At 41.1% G+C, this 24,534-nt stretch overlaps 1 protein-coding gene across 2 annotated transcripts in view; it reads left to right on the top strand.

The window, feature by feature from the left end:
• The window catches only part of ISM1 (isthmin 1), a 41,288-nt gene that overhangs the window by 5,048 nt on the left and 11,706 nt on the right, over positions 1 to 24,534 (top strand). Inside the window, exon 2 of one of the 2 annotated variants that reach the window (XM_068940233.1) lies at positions 17,890 to 18,126. The exons of the other annotated variant lie outside the window; for it this stretch is intronic. Within the exon in view, the coding sequence (XP_068796334.1) occupies positions 17,890 to 18,126 (237 nt within the window). The remainder of the gene's footprint in view (positions 1 to 17,889; positions 18,127 to 24,534) is intronic. 2 annotated transcript variants of the gene reach the window in all.

Genomic DNA, 24,534 nt, shown 5'->3' with positions numbered 1-24,534 from the left:
CTGCTGCTGTGTGCATGGAAGCAAAGGATGGAGCAGGAAGCAAGGGTGAAAGACTGAGATTTCTGCTTGGAGCAGAGCATTTGCTGTTGTCTGCGGCTCCTCAGAGAGATTGTTCCACCTTCCAAACCTGATTCCAGGAAAACTCCAGCAAATATGGATTAAACTCTTCTTTATACCTATCACTTCAATTCATTCCCTAGCAAACAAAAACATGCTTGGTGAAAAACAGCTGCCACATCTTCAGGGTATGTTGTGGCAAACATTTTTAGCATCTAAGACTACTGCAATAATTTAGAACAGGAATCTAGGAATATGATATGCAGCAGAGGCTGCAAAGAGCAATGTTGGGTAAGTCGGTGTATAACTTCCTACGTGAGGTTTGGCCAAGATTTTTGAATGAGACCACCATTTTGCTGGACTTCTCTCCAGCCCTATGGTTATAAGTTGCTGTAGTACTCACCTGGGGTCATCAGTGAAACATACTTGTCATTAAATCACTGGATGTATCTCAATTTTGTCTCTGCAGCTATAGCTCAGAATAGTTCTTTCCTAGAGCTTTATACAGAAGGATCTACTGAAGTACTTTATTTCTGTTAAGAGCAAGATGTAGGCTAATTTTCCAGCTCTATATAGTGGTGGAGTATTTGTATGAAGAAAGAAGAGTGTATGTGGACTTAAATTCATTGAGGGCCCTCACATGGTTTTATGTCCATTCCCGTAGGCCTGCAGTCATACACAAACCACGGTAACTAGAGGGCGGAGGCCCTAGAGAAGTACCTGCATTTGTCTTTCTCTTCTCTCCTCTCGGTCAATTCTTATCGGTGCCCTGGGGCTCTGTATGCCTGGGGAGAAGCGGTCAAGGGGAAACCTGCTAACCTGGGATTCTGAGTCCTGCATATACAGTTGGGTCACTGATTGATGGTAGTGAAATGAGTGGTAGGTTCCAGTCTGGCTCCTAGAGGGTCCAGAGCATTCTCATCCTTGGCGGCAGCGACAGTAGAAAGGCAAGTCATGGTTACATAGAGATCCTGAAAGGAGCTGGGTTGGTATTTCTCATGTTGGTTTATATAACTTGGACAATCTGCACTAGTTCTTGAGTAGCTTTTATTTTATAGTTTTTATTCATCCTGTAAACAGTAGTCTGTTCTACGCAGGAAAATCACAGTTAGTCATCACAGCTATAACAACAGTACGCGCTATTACTGCCACCACGCTGTTACCTGATTGGCACAGAAATATTTCCTTCACTCCTCCTGCTTAGGTTGTCACTCAAGTTTCCCTGCTCTGTCCTTTCTTCTACCAGCTGTCCATAAAACAGGAAACCTAGGGTTGATGCTGTACTGTTGGTCTTTATGACCGCACCAATTTCTGCATCATTTTAATGTTAGGAACTGGTCACTGTGTACTCCCTTGTGGTTTTAACATGCGTGTCACAGCGTGCTATTAGATAACCCAGCCCTAATACTTACACCTGCAGTGTACTAAGCTTTTCAGCCCCTTGCTCTGCTTTGGAATTCTTTTGCTGGGGAGAGGGCTGTTCAACCAATCCAGGCTATATTAGACGTAAACTGGGAACAACGTTTTGAACTCAATAGTCGTTCTTTTGTCTTTTCTCACATCCGCTACACCTGTACCAACATGGTGGAAATCTTCCTAACAGAAAGCAAGAACCAATGATTGAATTATTCATTAGGTGAAAATTCCCCGTGTTGTGTCGTAGCACCTGAAAGCTCTACACAGAGTGGAGTGCAGAAGACTGCATGTTGCAGACCCTTCCCAGCCCTCCTTTCACCCCCTGAGTGGGACAGCAGTTCTACAGACCCTGCTGTAGACTGTTCTCATTCAATGGTAAAAAGACTGCCTGACTCGCATGGTGCTGTGTATCCTTCTCATTCACTGAGTGGAGCAGGCACACTGTGGCACAGATCTTGCATTGCAAGCTGCCTCTTCACTGGGAAAAGCAGTGACCTGGGGCAGATCCAGCCATGGATCCTTCTCTTCCACTGAGTAGAGCAGAGACTGCCTGTAGGAAACTCTTGCAGTTCAATAAGGAAGAGGTGTCTGGCACAGGCCCTGTCCCGGTTGCATCTCCCCAGCAAACCAGCTTTAGCACAGTAATCACAGCTTTCTCTTCAAACAGTTGCTGGATTCGAGTCCTCTTGATGCTCAGGGAAATCCTCCTCACTAGGGGTCATGGTCCTGGATTCTCTTTGCAAGGAGCAAATGACTTAAATCATTGCTTGCTCTAGGAGAGCTGGATGTTCTTGATGGAGAGGATACATTTCCTTGACAGGATGCTGCTGGAGATGGCCAGTTCCAGGGAGGGAGTAGACTCTTGCACACTCACCATGCACGCAACAGTAATGTTGATAATGATACAGGCAATACTATTTTTGCCTGCCCACCTAATATATGAACGTACTTCTCATGTTTGAAGAGCTTTCTCACGTTGCATGTAACAGAAATAGCCACGATTTCTGAAAACCTGGTTACCAGTATTGCAGTGGGGAGGAAAGAATGATTTGAACGCCAGTTTATTTAAAATGTGCAGCTTTGTGGGTATTCCTGCTTGACAATTTTTCATTTTTTTCTTCATTATCTACCAAGTAATGGTAGGAAATTATTTTACTAGACTTTTACATTTACATTCTTCTGAAACATCATTTTAAGAAATCCTGAAATGCACCCATACCTCAAATATATATGCAGACAATTTAGCTGTTTTGTTACACAAATATAAACTAAAAAACTGAGGCAAGCAGTTCTTCCTTTGTACTTATATCCTGGAAGAACAGTGGCAGACAAGCATTTGCCAGCTTCAGGTTTAGTTGCCAGAGCTGATTGTTCTAAGCTCTTCTGTGAGCTGTACCACTATGTTTCTTGTGAACTAATGCCCAGTTTTATCTCACTTTTCTCTGTTCAGTGTTGCCTAGTCCTAGTTTGGCCTTTTTATTTGTTTGGCTTAAATTCATATATTGTTATCTGCTTTACATAATGGTACATTACTCAAAAGCTTTTTGAGTTGACTGAATTTTATTCTCCTCAAAAGTTGACTTTTTTTAAAGCATTACTTCCAGTGGCAGCAGAGCTAGGTCACTCATGAATTTTAGTTTTGATTTTATTTTTTAAATCCCAACCCAAACTCTTTGAAGTTGAGGGTCCTTTTTTTTGTTGTTGCTGCTGTTCCTTGTGTACGGCGGATAGCATAGCAGGTCTCCGGGCTTGAATGGAACCTGTGAGTGCTGTCCCAAAATGAGTAATAAAGTGATAACTTAGAACAAAATAATATAAAGTGCTTTAGTGAGATGCCAAAGGAAGTGTTAAATGGTGCAATGAGTACTGTTGCACTTCAGCACTGATGTGTCTCAAGGATACTGATTTTAAAAGTTTTAAACATAGAAAATGCCAGTTAAGAGCCCAAAGAATATAAATGAATAACATTTCCAGGATATAGAGTTGTGAGCTCATTGATCAGTCATATGTCCATCAGTAAGAGCAGAACGTTTCCAGTGTTGATATTTCCATGTACTTTAGATTCAAAATACCAGAAAAAGAAAGAAAACGAAGTAAAACATACTATTGTGATGCCTTGCCACAGTGGTCAGTCGTGTGGCAGTTATGATACTTGGTCAGAGGAGTCGGTGTTCGCTGTACTAGTAAGCAGTTGCTTTTTCCTTTTGGCCTTGTTTCTCTGTGCTTGGAAAAATCATAGCAGTGGGTCATATTTTTCTCTTAGTTTTAGCAGTTAGCAGGATGAAAAGAGGTTTGGAGTTGTTCACCCCTAAGATCTTGCAGCATAATGGCCATTTGGGTCTGTTTAATCTTACAGAGTTTTTTATAAAGATGAGAGAGGAAAAGCAGAGAGGAGATCTTTATCTCACTGCTCCATCAAGTCAGTCCATGTTGAAAGGCAGGAACAGTTCAAACATACCTTGGCTTGTATGCCTACACGCTAGACCTACATTCTCAGTGTGTTTAAATTGACCTTGCTCCATTGACTTTCATGAAGCAAGAAGAGTCAATGACTTGTGTCGGCTGCAGACATAGCCAAAGCTCCTCTTGCAGTTAAATCTTTCACAGCTTAATTTTTCTACAGAATTTATATGCGCATAACACACATAATCTGGACCTCCATCCATGAAGAAAACGTGGGCTTTGGGGTGTAGCTTTCTTCTGATTACATGAATGTTCTTTCATCTACAGTGTTTCATTGTTATCACTTCATACTGTCACTGAAAAATCTTGGACTGTTTTGTTCCACAGTAGCTCTTCTTTCTAGATAAGATTAAAAGTCTTCTAATTCTTTGCGTGCATGTCTGTTGGTATCAGTAGCTGTGACAATACAGTTATGAGTACAGTATAAGTATCTATATAAACAACGCGGGGAATTTGTCCCATCTTTTTCCACTACTGTTCGTAGTACCACTCTGAAAAAATGTAGTTCTCCTTTTCTAAGGAACGGTTGCTGAGTTGGTGTTGTCCCTGGCCAAATTCAACTTGCAGAAAGCTTCCCTCAGGCCTCTTGCATTTGCATTCCCCTTTTCAAGGGGCAGTTGGGTGTTCAGGCATTGAACAACTGAACACTGTCATTGAAACACTTTCTTGTATATGCCCAGGAAGTCTGAGCAGGACGTGCGAGGTCCTTGCACCAGAAGGTCTGTGCTTTTGGCTGTGATGGAAAGAGGAGGTGCCTGACAACGGAGCATCCTGTAGCGGAAAGAGCAGCGAAGAGGACACTGTGATTACCCAACTATTTCAGTGCTGTGCTTCAAAAAGTAGTGGCACAGCTTTATTATCTTTCTGACCTCAGAAGTGTCCTATCGACAACAGATTCTGCCACGAGGAAACCAAAATTACTGCACTGGAGCCAGTTGGCTCAGATTAATACAGGTGGAACAAAGCATAAATTTGCTTACTTTTATCTGCCACTTATATGTCAGTGCGGGATTTAAAAATCAATATGAACTTGATCTAGATACAGTTTTAGTAATCAGATATGTACTAATGTCTATTTGTACAAGTTACCCAAAGAATTAATAGTTTAATTAGTTTAAAACAAAAAATATCTCATTGCATTGAAACATAACTTATTAAAATTAAAAAAAACAGAGCTAACTAGCCTGGATGCTGTAACATCACAACACAGTCCTCTTCTAGGCTGTATTTCAGTTGCTTATACAACTTTTAATTTCATAGCAAGAAACTGTTTAGCAACTATCTAGCAACACCACAGCGATAAAACTATCGCTATCTTTAGTTGTATCTTCAGAACAACTGTCATCTGGAAGTGTCTCTTGAGATTAACTCAGTAATCAGAATGGAGCTGCTGAAGATGCAGTGTAGATATTGGCATTTTGTGCGGCTGATTTTAAGATTTGCTGGACTGAAGAAGTCTGTAAAGGTTCACTGCACAGAGCAGGCTATAACAAAGCAGTTAATGATTCCTGTGACGTGAATACTGCCATTTCAGTGTATTTGAATGACACTGGCACTCAGTCTTAAATATATCACTTTTTATTAGTTTTCTGGAAACCAACCAGATATTAGGCATGGGTATGCATCTTAGCTAAACTATAACCTCACCAGTCCATGCCTTTGGCACTGCAGAATGCACTGAGTTTTTCAAAACACGTAACCACAGTGATATTTTTATAAAGGAATGTTCACCTCATGGGATTTTTAAGGTGTTCTTTTTTTTTTTTTTCCAAGTTACAGCTTCACTTTATTGTACATGATGTCCAATAAAAAAGATATATGTCTGTGATTGGACTTTGAAAAAGGGCCATAGTGCCTATTCCATTTAAAGGGAATGAAGTCAAGCAGTAAATTTGCTGGTCGCCCTTTTCATATTGACTGTATCTCAGCCAGCAGTTGGTCTTTGATGTTGTAACAATAGAGCAAAGGCAGAGGAGGAGGAGGATTAGGACCTCCATAATATAAAAACAAGTCTGCATTCATCATGATTTTTATAGAGCACAGTCCATCTCTATTGAAGGTTTGTAGTATAGACTCAATGGTCTGCAGAAGAGAGTAGCAATCTTAACATTTGCAGGTGGTTTACAATGCATCCATCATTACTTCTACCATCTCTTCTTAATTCAGAGTTTGTTTAGGCTTTGAGTATTTAACTTTTTCTTTCTTCTTATCCCTTCCCATAATAGGAAAACAGATGTTTGTGAGGACAGAGCTCCTAGAGTATCGTTTTCCTTTACAGGGATTGATTGTGGTGTTACGTATGAAAGGCTTGCTGCAGCTGGCCACTAGAATATTTATTCCTCGCTTGTGCTTTAGAATCTGAGCTTTTATTGAAAAAGGATCGAGCGGTTGATAGGTATATGTCCATCGTTTGTGAAAACATATTTCAAATGGGTTCCTAGGGTAGCCACACAGCCTGCGTCTTCAGACGTACTGAAACAATAGCTCCAAAGGTTTCTAATGAACTATTTATCCCAGTAGAGTCGTGAAGTTTTTGATATTCATTTTAAATGGCAGCAGTTCTAACTCTCGCTCTGGATCAAAACACACAGAAGGCAAAAGGTCAGTCATTTGGCGAAGATGCACACATTACCAAGTAGTACCTGGTAGGAATCTGGGTTGTGGACAGGGCTTGGAAAGCGCTGAGCGATCTCTCGTGCACTGCACAGCTGTGTGTGTATGTAGTGGAGGTAGAAAGGCAGAGCAAACGGACCGTTCCCCATGATGGCAACAATGGCAGCAGCAGCGAGCCCTGTGCAAGTGGATCCCTATTAGAAGCCTGAAGGCAGCTCTTAGGAGACCATCTGGGGACGCACAGAGTGAAATTGCTTTACTGCACCCAATTCCAGTGGCTGTTGCTTAAGGCTTGATCCTGAAGTGTCCGAACAGGACAGAACACCTGGAAGCTTCCACACCTCACTCCAAAGACACCTGATCCAACAAAGGGGAGGGAGGAAAAAAGATGCCAATCTATAGCACATCTGACAGTTTAGGACTTGATTTAGGGTTGAATTGTGTGCCTTCTGGGTGTTCAGATTAGACCTGAGAGTCCCAACTCATGAACAAGTCACCACTTGATAGCTGAGCTGCTGTAGCTGTTTAAATGTGTTATCCCATCCTCATCCCACAGCAAAAACCAGGTGATTTTGTATTTGTCAGCAAGTCGCTGGTGCCTCCAGCCAGAGCTGAGTGAACAAATTATGCCCAGGGCAGCTGGGGTCTCACCTGAATGCTTGCACTTTGTCCTCAGACAAAGCACTCCAGGGTGCTGGCGGACACCAGACTCACAGTTTTTCTATGGGGAATCTGTTCTTTTATTCAACATCTACCATCACGACCATTAAAAAGGCAACATCTGGTGCAGCAAATACACACATGCTATTGCTGCGCTCTGCTATATGTCTCCTTCATCAAGCCCAGATACAGCAGTGTCTTAGCTGCCTCTGCTTTCCCCAGTACGCCAGCTGATGAAAGCAAACTACGTGAGGCTTAGCCAGTATCAGGTGGGAGTTCTGGCTAGTTAGAGGCATCACCTAGTGTTTAAGAGAGTTTGCCCCTGAGGGATCAATAGCTCTGAAAAAAGCTGCTGACAACCTTCGGTGGCAGTGAACTTGATTCTTGCTCTTCTTTGATCTGATATTCATGGCTTTTTGAGTAATATAAATCAGGCCTGTGTGTCTCACCTACCCATCCCTCTTTCTTCTTCTCCTGTCCTTTGCCTAAGAGGACTGGTTTTTCATGTTGTTAGGAATGTAGCTATGGCAGTCTTAACATCAAAATAAAATCAGCTAATTATTTGCATAACATTAGAATAAGGACCAATTTAATACTACCTTTTTTTCCTTTCTCCTTCTTAAATCTTCCCACAATAAAATAGAAGAGGAATTTGCAGCTAAAATTGTGCATTTGTGCACACAGGGCAATAAGTAGAGGAACACAGATGTATATGCCAATTCCCCAGTACTCACTGCTGCCATTGGTAAAAAGAGCTACAGTTACATTGCAGTCAGGTTATAAACCCCATAATACTCCCATGACAACTATTGCAGTTTACTTACAAGAGCCATATGAGGAGAGAAGATGTGTAATTTGTCTCTTCAGTGCAGTTAAGTAGCTGGAAGCAAGTTGTGTGCCGCAGCCTACCAGGACATACCCTTCCAACCCGCTCTGCAGTGCGTGCACTGTATTCTTTGCACTCTCTCTTTATACAGAAGCAATTCTCCCTCCACGCAGCCTTGCATGTCACCCAGGGTCGCATAGCTGTCTTCTAGACAGTCCCTCTAACAGAGGAGGTTAGAATATCTCAGACTTGAGCTGCTTATCTTTCCTCTTCTACCTTGCTGCTGCATCTGGCTGCTGGGGCTAATCTAGAGATGAATTTGGCCTGCCCCAAGCAGTTTATTGTCAGTGGTGTCAGGATGGCTTCAGGCACATGGTAAGAGTATAACAAGTTTGAGAAGTAAAACCATTTATCCTAAAAAGAGCTAGCTAGTGATGATGGGGCAGAGGGGAGACAGAAATGAAGATATTTTCTTTTCACGTTAAGTGTCAGATTCAAAAGCATCTGCCTGGCTCAGTGCATGTATGGTATTCATTTCCTGTCTGCAGTCTATTGGAATGCCCCCCGAGTCGTTTGAAATTGAAAATCGAGTCATGCTTCTTTAATCAGCTCTAGGAAATAGCCCCCCTCCCTTACTGTTCTAAGACAACTTGCGTATACATTCATAGAATTCATAATGTCAAAAGCCCAAATTTCTCTCCAGGGCAAATCCTTTCTCCCTCCCATCTTAAACAGAGGAGGGTCTTCACACTATGTTGTCGTGGTGTACTGTCAGTCTACTCCCTTCCTCTTCTTCCCCATAATATCACTGGAGGGAGGCGTTTCTCTTATGTATCTGCTGCGTCCAGTTTCTTTCTCTTGCTCTGCCATAAGGGCAGTCCACGGAGATGTAGAGAGAGGGCCCGGTGTCCTCTGATGATGTCTTGATACAGAAATAAGATAGTTACTGCACTGAGTATACAGATGCCATTTAGGCTAATGACTTCCAGTTGCTCATATATCAGTGTCCCAAGTTTTCAAAATGGGGAGCCTAAATCTGTACTTTCAGGCTTGAAAGAATACTTTGCTCCAGGAGCAGAGCGGTGGGTGATCCTGAGACAGCCGCTCAGATCTCTGCTGCTGTTTTCTGTAAACTCTCAGGTGCAGAAACAAGCCCTTCTAGTGAGTGTTGTGAGGCGTGTATTTGATGCGGAGCGTCGATATTGAATATAAGCAAACGCTGCCTTTCCTCTGCCTTCACCCTTTTACCCTGTTACTCCGTCAAAATAAAAACTAGTATTGTTGGGGAAGGCAGCTAAGAGAGGGTCAAGTAAATTATCTCGCGGTGATTTGACAGTGTGTGTGCTTTGAGCATCAAGACTCTAGTGATTTGCCTTTTTTTCAGGCACAGAAGTAGTATTGCCAGAAGCACAGGAAACATTATGTTTTTGGAATATAACACTTGTCTGCTTTCTTGCTTTCCCGTTATTAGCTTTTGCTTATGTGATGAAGTCATCATGTAACTTTTGGTGCACAGGGACTAAACACTTTCTAGTCTCTAAAAACATCTGCCAGCTAACACAGCCAGAGTCATAGGCACTTTTGAAAGCACAGGGTGGATATTCAGTGGCATATGAGAGGGAGACACACAGGCTGGGAATAGCTGTTTCTTGGAAACGAACAGTTGAAGGCAACTTTGAAAACCGAAAAGGTTTCAAGTAAGGTTACTCTTTTGGCTGGGGAGAGATGAAAACTTCATTTATTAAAGTTGGTTCACCTAGTGAAATCTTAGCTGTAGTGATTTAGTGGAATAAACTTGCAAGAGGACCTAGTTTAAAACCTATGAAAATAATTTCAGATATATGCTTGTTCCTTTTCATTTGCACTGGCTTTGTGTGGGCTGGCCTGCAAAGCCTGACCAAAAAGTAGTGTACAAAAAGTATTAATACTCAATTTCTTTTGCTCTTGGGGTTTTAATTACAGCTTAAGGCAGATTTTTGCATTCTCTTGGAACTCTGTGTGTAAATCATGATGCAGATTTCAAATGATGGGTGAGGCCAGACTCCTTCAAATCAAATTTAGCCTTGGTATAAATGGATTCTGTTTAGACCTACATTATGGTACAGGCATTGCAAGAACTTGAACCACCTGCCTGTGCAGTGGTACATAATTTATTCTCTGACACTCTGACAAGACAGGGAAGGTTCATACGTACTTCAGTGCATACTGAATTCAGTACCTGAATAGCTCAGGACGGAGCAGTGGGATCTGATTCTTTCTTTCCCCAGTGTAAATTATAATTTGACTGTAGTGGCACTCATATAAAATCCACTTTCAAAGAATTTGCATTTTGGGACCACAAGTAATAGGATGGAAATAGTTGGCTTACTTTTCAGTTCTGTATTTGCCTGTTCAGCTGCTAATTCAATGAGTCTTGTATAGAGAGCTCCTGCCAGGGAGTGATTAGAGGGAAGATCTTCAGAGCCATGAAGAACTAAGTTTTTATGACCAGCTTGGGCAACTGGAAGCGTCTGTTAAGTGCAAGCAAAACTTGGCACTGGTCATCTGTCAGAGCCATACAAAACTTTAATTCTGTGCACTTGGCCATCTCATGGATGGCCAAGTATCTGCTGAAGAACAAAGCACCAGTGTATACTGTATTAGAAAATTTGCCATAGGGCTTTTTTTTTTCCTGCAGACATTGAGCTCTGATCATCATCAAGTCTATTTTATTATCAAAGTGATATATAAATTGGCTGTTCCTCATCTTGAAGCTGAACCATACTGTTTGTATTTTCTAACTGAAGGAAAGCATGAAATATAAGCAAACAGCAGAGCATTAAAAAATAGCTGTGCTGTGAAACGTGTGTCCAGAACATGTGGCAAAAAGTTGCCAGATCTGAGTAGGACGTGGCTGGTCTTCTCTTTGAGCTCTGAGGAAAAAATACTGTCTGCGAGAGCAGTTCAGATCTGGACCCAGCGTTTACTAATGCTGCAAAAGACACAGGGAGCTTGGTGAGGGAAGCTTCCAGCTGGAGGCTGAATGAAGGATGGGTCGAAGCTAGACGTCTGTGTCTTCAGCCTCGGTAGGGCAGGAATGGCTGTAGGGTTGCTCCGGCTTTCAGGATATATCAGCTCAGATGGTTCAGCAAGGCAACAACCTTTTCCTCCACTGCGGAGGGTCCTGCCCTAGTGTTGGTTATGTGCCTTGAAACAGTGGTCTGGACCTTAGACGTAAAGGGTGCCTGAATACTGCTGTCCTAGGATCTCTGCGGGCATAACATAATTCTTGACTATGTGCTCAGTTCTCAATATTTTCTCTGTAACTGTAAGGGCTAGAAATTTTTAGTGTAAAAAAACAAAAATTCAAAAGTTGTGATTCTGAGATAAATCTGTCTAGATGCTTTGAGATTCTGTCTCTGCTGTATGCAACCCCTGAGAGCTATTTCAGCATGTGCCTGAAAAGCAGCTGTGGTAGACCACGTAAATACGTGGGCGTCTCAAGCACATCACTACCTGTTATGCTGCCACTGGTGCCCAGTATAGTGCATAGTTCTTTTAACCTATCTACAGAAGACCTCTGCGCTAACAGTAACTACAGATCAGCACGTCTTCTCTGAATTTCTGTTGTCCTAATTACAACAGCATTTGCAACTCCGTCCAGTTCTTCATAGAAACAAAATTACTTGGAACACCGTACAGCCCCTGAAGTTAACATGTCCCTTAGCAGTACTCTCTGGGATGACTGGGTTTCAGCTCTTTATATAGTTATACATGCAGAAATACAGCAAGTTAGAAAAAAAATGGATACAGTATCATTTTACCACTGCTGGAATAAATAGAGAAGTACTACGAAGTTCACTGTACTAAAGGTACTCCTTTTTCTTTTTAGCTGCTGTAATCAGTGATTCATCTTTTATATAGACAATGTTTAAATCAGGTGCTATAGTATTTTGGAGACCCTTAATGAGAACAAATGTGTACACACGTAAGCCAGCGTACTCCATTTTAAATGGTTTATGAACAGTGATTATCAAAAAAGTGCTATTAATTATAGCATCAATTAATTTATGTAGCTTTCCAAAGACAAGTAAGGCCTTTTGCTTCATTGATATGTATGATTGTGAAGGACAAGCACGTTAAAAAAAAAAAAAAAAAGGAGGGAGTTTCTTAGTATCTGAGTGGTTGACATGACACACCTCTGGTCTGGCTTTCATAGACAGGAAACGTCAGTGACTCACTGGAGTCACCTTGGAGCTGTGAGGCTCACTACCTTTGCATGCTTCCAGTTAGTCACACAGAGAGTAAAGCAGCCCAAATTAAAATATGAACCTAAGTGATTTGCCTGTTATCTAACATGTATGAGTCATGACCAAGCAAAGAACAGACCATGGGTGTTGTGACTGTCTGGACTGTCTGTTGCATTGATCATGAAATAATTTTCTCTCCTCATGTCTCTGATAATACTTTTCAGCAGTTAACGTCTCTGTCTGCTTACCCGACACTGTCCTCATGCCTCTTCCCGCTAGGTCCTGTGCTGCTTATGCTTACGATATCAAAAAGTAAGTAAAAAACAGGAATTAGATCACCCAAGTTCATTACAGTTCTTAAATCCGCAGAGGTGAAAGTCTGATGTGGTATCCTGGTGCGTTACTCGGCCTCCTCAGCCTGGTTAATTTTAAAGTGATCATTTAGCGCTAACCTGGAAACACACGACAACCTTCAAAATCAAAACAATCTGTTTAGGCAGGTGGGAAATGAAACCAGTCCTAATGGCTATAATGATTTTCTGTGAAGGCCCCAGGCCTCATTTTGTCTCTGATAGCAATATAATCTTTTATAGCGTCTGTGAAGTTTCCTAATAAGTAAATGTTCCTTGTTCCTGGTGGTTGAAGATGCTGTACAGGTGCATCATGAAAGTGCATTGACAGACTGTCGGGTTTCAATTCAAGACCTCTTGTCAAGATCATTTTACAAGATATTTCAAAGGAGTATACAAGAAATAAAAAAGCAATGTAGCTGTGGCAGGGATTTGGTAATAGATTACCTTGCTGTCTGGGAGCTGTTAGGGATATATGTTGCATCATTGTTCCCAAATTCTTTCAACTCCGTAATTAGCAGCGCTTGCAAAAGTGCTCTTAGTTTGGCAAGTGGGGAGGGAATGGAAGGGAGGTGAGTAAAGAAGTATAAAGGACAGAGAAAGAGCAGCTCTTCCAAAATATTTTCTGTAGCTCCAGTCATTCCTTGCTTCTTCTCTGTCTTGACTGTTTTTCCAAGACTGGAAATGGGATTAAAGTAAGGACAGGAGGAGAAAGATGGATTCCTCACCTGCTAAAAATGAGAGAACTTCCTTTCTCCCTGGTTTGGTATTTCTAGGAGTTCCCACTTTCATTTAACTTCTCTGTGGAAAAGACAAACCGTGCACTTCCCTGCAGCTAATGTCTTCTGATAGAGGAAGAAACAAAATAAGAAGGCAATGAAATGAGTTAAAATACTTGGTTGATTATTGAAAGGTTAAACTGCAGTAGCAGGTAGTAAACTTCTCGTGCAGGTAGGGTTGTCTCTTAGACAGTGCCTTAAACCCTGCCGTGGCATAAATCCCGTCTGGGTCACCAACGTTTAAGCTTATCCTTACAAACCCCTGTGAATTACCCTTCCTCCGTGTTTTGTAGATGGCACACAAAAGACATTGATACGTGGGATTTGAAACTGAATCTGAGTGACTTAGGCGAGTCACATGGTAGTCAGTGGGAGAGACAGGAGAGTGATGCTCTCAGTCCATTCTTGCTCTTGCACAGCCCAACACACCCCTCACGCTCCACCCTGTGTAGTTGCTGCCGTGAAGGAGATGGTCCATTTTAGTATCATGTCACCCTTTCTAATATTTTTACTGTGCTTCCCCTTTGCTCCCTTCTCATAGAGCCTAAACCAGCAATTATTAATGATGGTCAGACATGGGGTACTGAATTATTACTCTCCCTTTTTCAGTGATGAATATGACAAGGTAGGTTATTCTGCAAAACAAACAAATGTCTTAATATGGCACTTTCTCTCTATAGGATTTATTTCGTTGCCTTGTCACACAGCTGTAAATAATGTGTTCCTACCCTATACTGTTCACACTTAGAATATTCAGAAATCCTACGCTGTTTTTGTGTTAGGAACTTCTATGAATATCCGATCCCATGGGGGACAGCAGGATTGTAGCTGACAGCAATCATGAGTAAGTCCTTAAAAATCGTCTTAATGGAAAGTTTAAAAGTTCTGAATGATCCTGTTCAATGGCGGAAGGAAGTGAAAACATTTACAGCAAATGTATAATTTGAGTAAGAAACTAATGTGTCAAATTTAGAAATTTCATAGCTTCAGAGAAACTGAGTCAGTAATTCAGAATGAAGAGATATATCTTCTAAAAGAAAGCAAGCAACCCTGCTTTCCCAAAAGCAATCAGGAATACAAAATGCGTGCAACTAAATAGTAAACAGTGTGAAATATAAATGTTTGAAATAACTTAGAAATAGGAAGAGCAGAATATTTTCTGTCCCTCAACAAAGTTTTCATTTGTTAGCTTTGGAGCACAAACCCTGTTTTCTTCAGAAACAACGCTGATGTTTCAGTAAGGACATGCTTTTCCTGGCTGGATTGGCCTTGGAAGATCCTTTACTTGAGTCAGTGCAGAAACTCACAGAGCGAGCCCATATTCTTCTCTTCATGTCCAGCTCAAGCCGTCTTTTTACTGACGGCAACCTCTGTTATTTTTTTACTAGAAATATATATTTCTAATAATTCTGCAGATCAGCTTAGACACTACATCAAGAATCATCTACCTAAAAAATAGGGTTTCTATTCATTTGTAGTAAGCAAAAGCAAATGTTCTTTCACTCTTTGTACTACGAGCAGAAACTGAAATGGTCCTGCATATCAGGAGTTTCTGTTTGCTTATGTTGTAGTATGACCCAGAGGCCCCGAGAAGGCATAGTGTGGACTTGTCCTAGGGTGAAAGGGACTGCAAGGTAGAACACCGCTTTCAGGTAGGGAATAGACTATGTAACCTGCCTCGTTCCTGGAAGATGTTGCCCCGTTCTTAAACAGACAGACTTCACATTTCTCCCTAAAAACTTGATATCGTACTTCACTGTCACCATTAGAAGTTTGTTCCTGACATTGCACTGGAGTCTTCCAGTCGGGTCCACCCCGAGCGTGCAAAGTAGACCATCCTTTTGCTCCTTGCAGCAGCCTTTGGTATAGGACAGTTGCCATGTGCCCCTCAGTTTTTCTTTTTTACATTAAACAACCCCAACTCATTCAGTCTGTAATTAATGACAGTCTGCCCCAAGCAGCTTGGTCGTGGGCCCGATCAGCCTGATGTCATTACTTCGCCATGACAATTTTTTAACTAGCTCCATGTGATATTCCATCTGCCTGACACTATTAAAAACTTTTTATATAGCCGTTATTGTTGTAGTTGCTGAGCTTCCCGCAAACATAACAGTGTGGAAGGGAAGTACTGTGATCCCCACTGTGTCACAGACCTGCCAAGATCACACAGGGAGTCTTATCAGAGAATTAAATGTGGGTCTCTAAAATCTTTGGCCAATTCTCTAGTTGTGTGGTGTGTTAATGGGGAGAGTCAAGATGCTGCTAGAGTGGCAAGCAAATAGGGGAAGTATGAAAATGTATGTGAGAATTTTATTATTTTTTAATAAAATCTCACTTTATTTTTAATAAAGGCAAGATTATGAGCATGATACCCCTGAAAAAGGAGTTAAGTACCGCATTTTTCTTTGGTTCCTGTCTGAAGTAATTTAATAACAACACAATTACCCCTCATTGTTAGTCAGACATAACTGAGAAGCCATTTAATCCTGGTGCGAAGTTTGAAGTTATATTCTGTTTTATAAGTGTGAAGTTAAAGCACTAGCACGTGGGTAAGGAACCTAAAGTTAGTGGTCCTCAATTTCATTTTCTAGAAGGCTGCTGCCATGTGATTTGCTTTCTGCTTTTTATTAAATAAGGTGTATGTTAGTGGATGGCCCACCAAAGGCATCTGAAAGTCCTTTCTGGTCATCAGCAAAGTATTCCTATTTTAGCCTGCAGACAATAAAACCTGTGAGGAACAGATATGTTTTTACCACTGCGCATGCACAGACGCACGCATGCGCACGCGCGCGCACGCACACGCACACACACACACACACACAAATACACACACACACACACACACACACACACTCAGAATGAACTTCTTATGTCTGTACTGTAGATAAATGTGTAATAGCCTTTTGGCACTTTCAGATTGTAACCATTCTGATCACAAAAATACCAAAAAGATATTAATTTGACTAAATCTTCTTTTGTTCTTTGCAAAAGCAGCGCAGTGAGAGGGGGAGAGGAGAACCGCCTTAGTTTTTATTTGAGAAGATTTAACTTAGTCCCAGATTAACTCTTAAACCTTGGTTTATTTAACTCGCTGAATATTTTGCTGTAATGTTCACAGATTATATTGTAAAATCTCTTCAAAAGTCAATTAAGAAGCTTCTAAGCAAATAAACACAAAATAAAGGAAAAGGCATTGGAACTGTTATCTATCTGAAATCTTAACAAAAGGTATGCTAGCTTAATTTGAGCCAGGGGAGCTGGATGGAGATTGTGTTTAACCAGAAATGCTGGCGAAAATATGTTTCAGTAGAGCCAGAACCACATGTGGCCATTCCACTTTAATTGTGCTTGTTTTAAAAGATAGGTCTTTAACATTTACCCTATCCATGCTTGCTGTCTCTTTACGAACTGAAAATAAAAGCTCCCAAGGCAGTCATACTAAGACCTCAAACCTAAAATTTTTCAGCTGAGTCAAAAGCAAAACCTGTGTTGCGTCTGCCCCATGCATTTTTTTGAAGCCATAAGAAGATTTGACTTGCCTGCTGTTTTTTTTTTTCTTCAGTCCCCAAGCCAGTCCTAACCCAGGGAGGGAATGTTTTGATACCAAATGTATCTCCTTGGTGAGGTCAAAGGCAGTGGCAGCGGTGCTACTGGTTCGAAGGCAGCCTGCTGTAATATGCACTACAAAACCCAAAAGTGCGCTCAACAATAACAAAAGCATTAACCGCTGACCCACAACTTGGTGAAATTCAATCCCACCATTAGGCAAACATGAAAATGAGATCCCAGAGGAAGGGAGGTTCAGATGTTCAAGACCGGAGATGTGGGGTGACGAATACTGCACAACTAGATGGAAGATGTTGCAGACTGAGGAGGGCAAGAGGGAGGTGGCCAGTTCAGCTGTATGATCTTTTAATACCATAAATTTCAACATGAACTTAGCAGTCAATGTTTTTGTTCCGCCTTGGAACAAAGCAAACTAAAATGCTATTGTAATCATGTTCTCCTTTCACCATTTTAGTGACATGTTTAATTTGATATGATTTGATTTTCCAGGGATTGCTTCTGATTGTCATGTTTCCAGATTTGCTTTAACTTAGATGTTTATATCAATGTTTAAGTGCTTAAGGGGACACTGAAATGTTGTCGAAACCTAGAAGAACTAAGCACCCAAGTCTGATTCATTTTTTTCTTGTGTCAGATGACTACAAGTTTGCAGTACTGGAACTGAGAATATTTCAGTTGAGAGTCAGATACCAAACTCATGGGCACCCTAGAGAATTCCAGCTAGGAATCCTGTATGTTGGAGTAACTAGCTGTGGGTCTGTATGCTGTAGGGGCTTGTGTATGTGCCTTGTAGAGCAGGTGGAAGCAACTGAGCACCCTCATTTCGGCATGTTTGCAGAGTCATTTTTAGCAGGAAGCTGGAGATGGGGGAACTGGCAGGACTGCACGCTGTCTCAGTTGTTGTTATAGCGCATTGCTTTTTTTCCCAGAACGCACTCACTGCAGAAGACCGTTCTCCTGAAGCCAGCTTTACCCTGAACCCTGAGGACAGAAGAGAATACCCTGACCTCCAGGCTGCCCACCGGCCACTCCCTAAACAGAGATTCAGGCAGGAAAATGGGCATACGTCATTGCAAAGAGATGGACCCAGATCTTTCCTCTTGGATCTCCCAAACTTCCCTGACTTGTCAAAAGCAGATATCAATGGGCAGAATCCCAACATTCAGGTATATGTTCAAGTTTAAGTTACCTTGTGATATTTGATGAGCTGGACAAATTATTTAATAGTACCAAGTGAGCTTTCAGTCTGGCTTCCCTGTTGTGCAGTCAGAATGCACTGTGTCTCTACCAGTAACACCAAGAGAGAACGTATATGCTTTTTGTCTAAGTGAATGCACAAATTTCAATTTTTTTTTTTCTGAATTGCTCTTTGAATTTTATTGCTTGCCTAAGTGTAGGTATGGATATAGACCTCTTCCTGATTCTAAAGCCATCTTTACTGGTGCCATTTTAGAATATATTCTTTTCTTGGACTTCCAATGAGTATTTTTAATTCTGTTTTCAATTCTGTGTTGTAAAATTTGTTTGTGAACAGATTCTCTTTTGGCGTGCTGTTATAAATTGCAACCACTCCCAAAGGTTATAAGAGGATATATCTTTAAGTTTCAGCTAAAAATGCAGTCCTCTGTATGGAACTAGGACTTAAATGTTAATTCTGCAGCAGCTGCCTGATGTAAGAAACTTTGTTATATGTTATTCCTCAAACTGTTCTTCGAGCCAGACAACAAGCCATTTGCATCTTGAAACTTCAAGGATTAGAAAGAGGAAAAAATGAGTGATTTGTTTTTAATTCAGAGCCTTAAAGCAAAATTGGCATTAATAAGCAGTCTTTTTTAACCAAAACAATAAACTGAAATGTTGTTCTGCCTAAGATGTGCTTATGAAAACAGTATACTAATAGAACTAATTTTCTGGTTAAATAAATTCCTGGCTTGTTATAGTCCCCCAGCCCACAAAATTACCATCTTTTTGATATGTCTAAGAAGTACATACGTAAAGATATAAAAGATGAATTTGTGAGAGACAAACTTTATCAGGAGAGAACAAACTGTCTCAAAGTTGACGCTCCATTACTTCATAGATGGCTTGCAACATTAAAAAGTCTAACAGATTTGGATCAAGTGCAGGTCCAATGCTTGACAGGCCGAGGTAGTAAACATGTTCAACGTGTGGTCACTGCACGCATCCCTCACGCTAGGAGAAGCCATCCAGAAGGCCTTGGGAAGAGAAGATAGGGAAGCTGTAGGGGCCCCAAACTGTGGCATGAGGTAAATAGCGTAACATAATTGTTTGAACACTCTGTAAACCACAGAGGAGGACAGAAGGAAGCAAAGGCCTTCTCTGATTGGTAAGAGCATTTAATGTTTAGACCTAGGGAATAGATAAATGAGTGGAGGATGGAAACATTTCTCTGGCTTGCCTTTACAGCAACTGCTGCGGTTATGACCTCTTTTTCCGCCACCTGATGCTGGAAATGTGTGAGCCAGCTATGTCAGCACTTTTGCTGGACTCCAAGACCTGGGGAGCCTGGACCTGTAAACTGGAAAGGCCTGGGCAGTGTTAATCGCAGAGCTCTTGTGCGCAGGGATCAACTCTTTCAGAAATAGCCTCCTTAAGTTCCCATTATATGTAGGCCGCTTACTTAGGTGCATAAATAGGGATATACAGGCTTTCTTTAGGTTCCTGGATTTGACGGTTCTGCAGCAGTTCAGGCCGTACTGAGGGTCAATGAGAGTTTATTTCTTTGTCTAAAGGTTGTAAAAGGTGGTCTACCCTTTTGGGAAAAACAAGATTACAGTGAATTTTACACTGTAAAATTGTCACTAAGCAATGCCGTATTTATTTGCATGGAAATAATGGCACTTGTTGACTTGCATATTTTTCATCTGCAGTTTGGCACATGAAAGCAGAATCGATACTCATTTTTCTTTTTGAACATTGGCTTTGACTTCTATAAGTTACAGTCCTGAGGGGTTTAATTTAAAAATCCTCATAAGACAGTCAAGTCTCAGGACATGACTTCACAGTCATATGCACTAAATGTGTGGATTTTTAACCTATTATGTACATTGTAATATATAACATTTTGAATGGGCTGCATAAGCAAGAGGATTCAGACTCATTTTCTGCTAGCACCTACCCTGGGCATGTCATTTCACATCCCAGACAGCTTTACATCCAGCCCTCCACATGCTGCGTGCAAGGGACAATTTGGATAGCTTCTTGCGGGGAAAGGGTACCATCTCTGTAAAGGACAGCCATCTGAAGGCGTCACCTTACTGCCAGATCAGACCACTGTTTGCATTTAAAGGAGGACAGGAACATCTGAGTGGACTTAAAGAATAGTAAGTGGAAAAAGTGTAAGTAAGAGGCAGCTGGTGAAACAACAGCAGTAGGCTAGCTGTGAGATACCCGGCCAGCCTCTTGCCTCTTTACGATAGAGGATGCAGTGTAAGGCTGAGCCATCTGAACAGCATGGAAGAGCATGATATTAGTGTTGTGAGCTCCATCACGCTGAATCAAATGAATACTTTGTCTTATGGGATTTGGCTGGAAAGGGGTAGAAAGCCTGTGTATTTTATATACAGTAAGACGGTCACATTTACCTCTCATAGACCCACAGCCTCTTTTCTCTCCTACTAGTAGAAACATGCATAGACCAACAATAATATGTTTAGGGGAAATTATGCCTGGATATTTTTTAAATCTATTAATAAACAGACATAAAATTAAGCCTAAGAAAGCAGCTTACGAAGATAGTCCGGTGAGTCCTCTTCATGACCCTTTTATTCACTGGTTTTCTGTGAGGATGTAATTGCTCTTTTGTACTCTAGTTATGTGCTCTTTCAGGGAAGAAGTGGTGGACATCAGAACACAATTACAGGAATTCAGGAAAACTAACACATGCCCTAAGGCTACTACTGTATTTATCAGGTGATAATTAAATATAAATATAGTGGATTGTCCTCTAAAAAACCTCAGAAACAGCAATCAGAGCTCCAAAAAACAAATGCTGTATGACTCATTGCATATGAGACAAGGATGACACTGGTCTTCCTGTGGTGTTCTAGCCTTGTAAAATCTTCCATCATTTCAAGTCACCTTTTATCTTTAGCATTGGTTTAGCATTGGTTGTGTGAGAGTAACTGCAGCAGCTCTGGTTGAGCAAAGACTGGCTGTTTTGAGGTGTTCCATTTTCTTCCTTTTTTGCTATTTCAACTATTCTGTGAATCCCTGGAGGACTTCTAGGAGAGAAGTTGATTACAAAAACTGATCACTGTATTTTCTCTGGATTTCCTCCCCCAAGTAGAAAATCTTTCTGGTGTAGGTTTGCACTTGTTCGGCATGAACTAGCCGAGGGATGCCTAGGCAGGCCTTGTGATTGAGCACGGTTATTCCGAGTAAGACAGAATTGTTCATACTTCTGTGTAGCAGAATGAAATCGTATAGGGAATGTATAGGAATAAATTTATTTTCTACTTCTGATGGGTTTTTCTCTTGCCATTCAACCAGCCTTCTGCAGCCTTTCAGCTGTTCCCTAGCTCTGGAGCTGTTACTCTGCTAGGAAGCTCAACTAGCAATTGAACTTTTGCTCTTGTCCCTGCCCTTTGCTTTTTACTCCTGGTTTTCCAGGCTTGAAGAAGGTATTGTGCTGTTTCATGTTGCCCCACTGCTTTGCTGCTTCCCCAGCAGTGCTGGACACCATGATAAATGGGAAGAAAACAGAAAACTCCCTATTGTTTTGTCATGGAGGGGCATTTTGTTGATATTGATCCTCTTTGGAAAACTTGAATCTTGATCAAGTTTTACAGTCCGTATACCTGAAATACAACTAGGTGAGTCCATCTGAGTGATGGATGCATTAAAATATTTTGGATGAGGAGATACAAGTAGAAACCACACACAGTTAGGTAGGGCTCACGTGCTAATGCTGTGTTGATGTCACACTACACGGTAAAGCAGTGTTGCATGCTCTGGAAAACTGAAGTAAAATAGTATATGCTTAAATCTGTTTTCATTCGTATCCTTGCTGTGAATTGTGGAATTGGTAATAATTAATAGGATTGATTTTAAGCCAGAAGAAAGTAATGCTGCCAGCTTGGTGATGTGTTCTTTTCTGTTTTAGGATGAGGCCTGTGGGCCATATTCGTCAGTCATGCCACTCCAGTGGTGCTGTGTTAGCTTTATTTGTTCTCTTCTCTTTGATATCTATTCAGTTTCCACCTTAAAAAACATCTACACAGAACCACCCACTCAAGGAACATGCAGAGCAGCATAGAAACAGGGCTGTATCATCTGCTTTAAGAAAAATTACTGAAGGCTTTTCAAACCAACTCCTTTTCAGATTAATCCATGCACATTCCCCCCACCTCCATCCATATAGCATGTAGCTTTCTTTTGACATATTTCATTCGATTTATTTTTTAGATGTCATTTGTATATAGTATTAGAGGAAGCTGCTGGTTTCACTGCATTGAAGGGCAACAGCTTCCTGCTTTCATTTCTTAAAGTAACAAAAGGTAGCTACACTGTGCAATATTCACATCTGGATTTGGACCAGAGTTTGAACCCCAGGATTCAGCTAGGCCCATCAGAAAGCACCACTAAGACTGACAACATGTAACGCAAATTTCAGGTTTGGATTCAGATTTATCTCCCGCACCCAGCAAATTTTGAAGGTTCTTCACTTTTCTTTTAACCCTGCATAAGTTATAACCCAGTTTTTTGAGCCCACAAAGCTATTGTGAGCTTTAATGACATAACCAGAAGTAAATTGTTATCACTGCCAGTATCATTTTAACTGAAGTTGTTTTGTGGTGTAAAAATAAATATATAATTTCCATACCTTACCATGATTTCTCTTCTGATTTCTGTTCTGCTATTACAGTTACCTCATTGCTGACTTGCACATTTCTACTCTTACAGAATGGCAAGTTCTGCACTAAAGAATTGTATCAGTTGCATGAAGGAAACAGAGGACAGAAATGTAGTAGAATCTGCTGCTTGCAGAATATCGCAAATGTAGATCTTCTTATAACATCATCTTCCAATTGCTTAGGGCAGTGTTTACACCATTAAAGTGAATTCAGAAACATTGTCTCAGTAAACAGGACAAAGTACACAGAACTTTTTGTACACTCCAACAAGCGAGGGTAATATTTATCTTGTGTATGTTTTTGGCTACGACAAAATTGGATGTTGGTCTCTTAAGACATCTGTGCTTGATACATTTGTTGAATTAGGAATTCACTGCAAATCTGTTGTTTGAATGTACCTGTGCCAATTATTTTTAAAAATTTTTAGAGTTATTTGTAACTCACACTGCCATAAGAGAAGGTTTGAAGGCTTCTGGAGATGATTGTGCAGTTACAGAAAAAGTGTGTTACCACAGGCAGTTTGGGAAGTATGACAAAAAATAAACAATTTACGTTATTGATAATCACTGGAAGAAGAAATCAGTGAAAATGAAAATCTTTAAAAGTGTCTCCATAACAAAAATACGAGACTTGGTCTATTTTATAATTTTTGAGAGGGTATATGCAACATGTTTTTGTTGGAATAGTTATATGACATAGGAGGCCTTTCTAGAGCTGTTATAAATGCCCCTTTTTAACAATTCTAGCCCTAGATCAGTTTTCTTTTTGTTGTTGTTGTAAAGAAGCCCAGAACAAATGAACAAGATGGGTGTTTGTATGTGATACATGCATATAGTCATGGGCTAATGTGAAGGCTACCTGTACGTGCTGGGAAGAATTCAGTGAAGACTCATTTTTCAAAAATATGACAAGGAAGATGGGGAGGTAATTGCTCATCCAAAGAAGCAGCCTTTTAGGACCTCTGCGATGGAGGACTACTAGGGTTGGTCACTGATTTCCTCCCTGCCTAAGGAAGATGCATTAGAGGCAAATGGGGTTGGGCAGAACTAGAGTTCTGAATTTATCTTCAGTTTCCAAGAGCGGCAGTTCAAACATTCCGAGGATTCATTGTTGAATTTCTTTGGATACACGTTTTTAATGCCAAATATTAAACAAACTAACTTGTAATCAAAGCTTAAAGCAGAGAAGGAAAGGAGTACAGAGGTGTGTCAGACTGCCACATTGGATTTTGCTTTTGTTATGTTCATTCTTTAAATAGGCTCTTGGGCTAACCTGAGGAGGATCTCTCTTGACCTGTCCTCCTCCTGGAGCGCTGTTGTCTTTGAGACAAAGGGATTACTAACTGGGACAAGGTCTTAAACCTTAATTTCTCGCCTAATTCAGGGGTGACAAAGCAACATTGTACAGCAGAGTTGGTTACAGTCACGTTGGAGAGGAGAAGAGAGGCAGTGAAGAACAGCTTCCCCGCGCTCTCTTCCTAGAGCAGGCCTGGCTGTCAGCTTGTCAGGGCACGGGAGCATAAAATGCCAGGTATAGCTGGAAGGAGGTGCACGTGATTTCACACGCTGCTGGCAAGCGCACCTGCCCAGGGCATTGGGTTGTGGGTTCCCAGTTTGACCCCTATTAGATAGCTCTAGGTAGAGCTTTTTGTTGCGTGCGAGAAGGGGAAGTTCCTCACCCCTTGTCTGCCACAAGGTA

This window comes from Struthio camelus, chromosome 3 (assembly GCF_040807025.1).
Source record: "Struthio camelus isolate bStrCam1 chromosome 3, bStrCam1.hap1, whole genome shotgun sequence".
In the NCBI taxonomy this organism is placed as follows: domain Eukaryota; kingdom Metazoa; phylum Chordata; class Aves; order Struthioniformes; family Struthionidae; genus Struthio; species Struthio camelus.
This window is presented reverse-complemented; position numbering and strand designations above follow the sequence as displayed.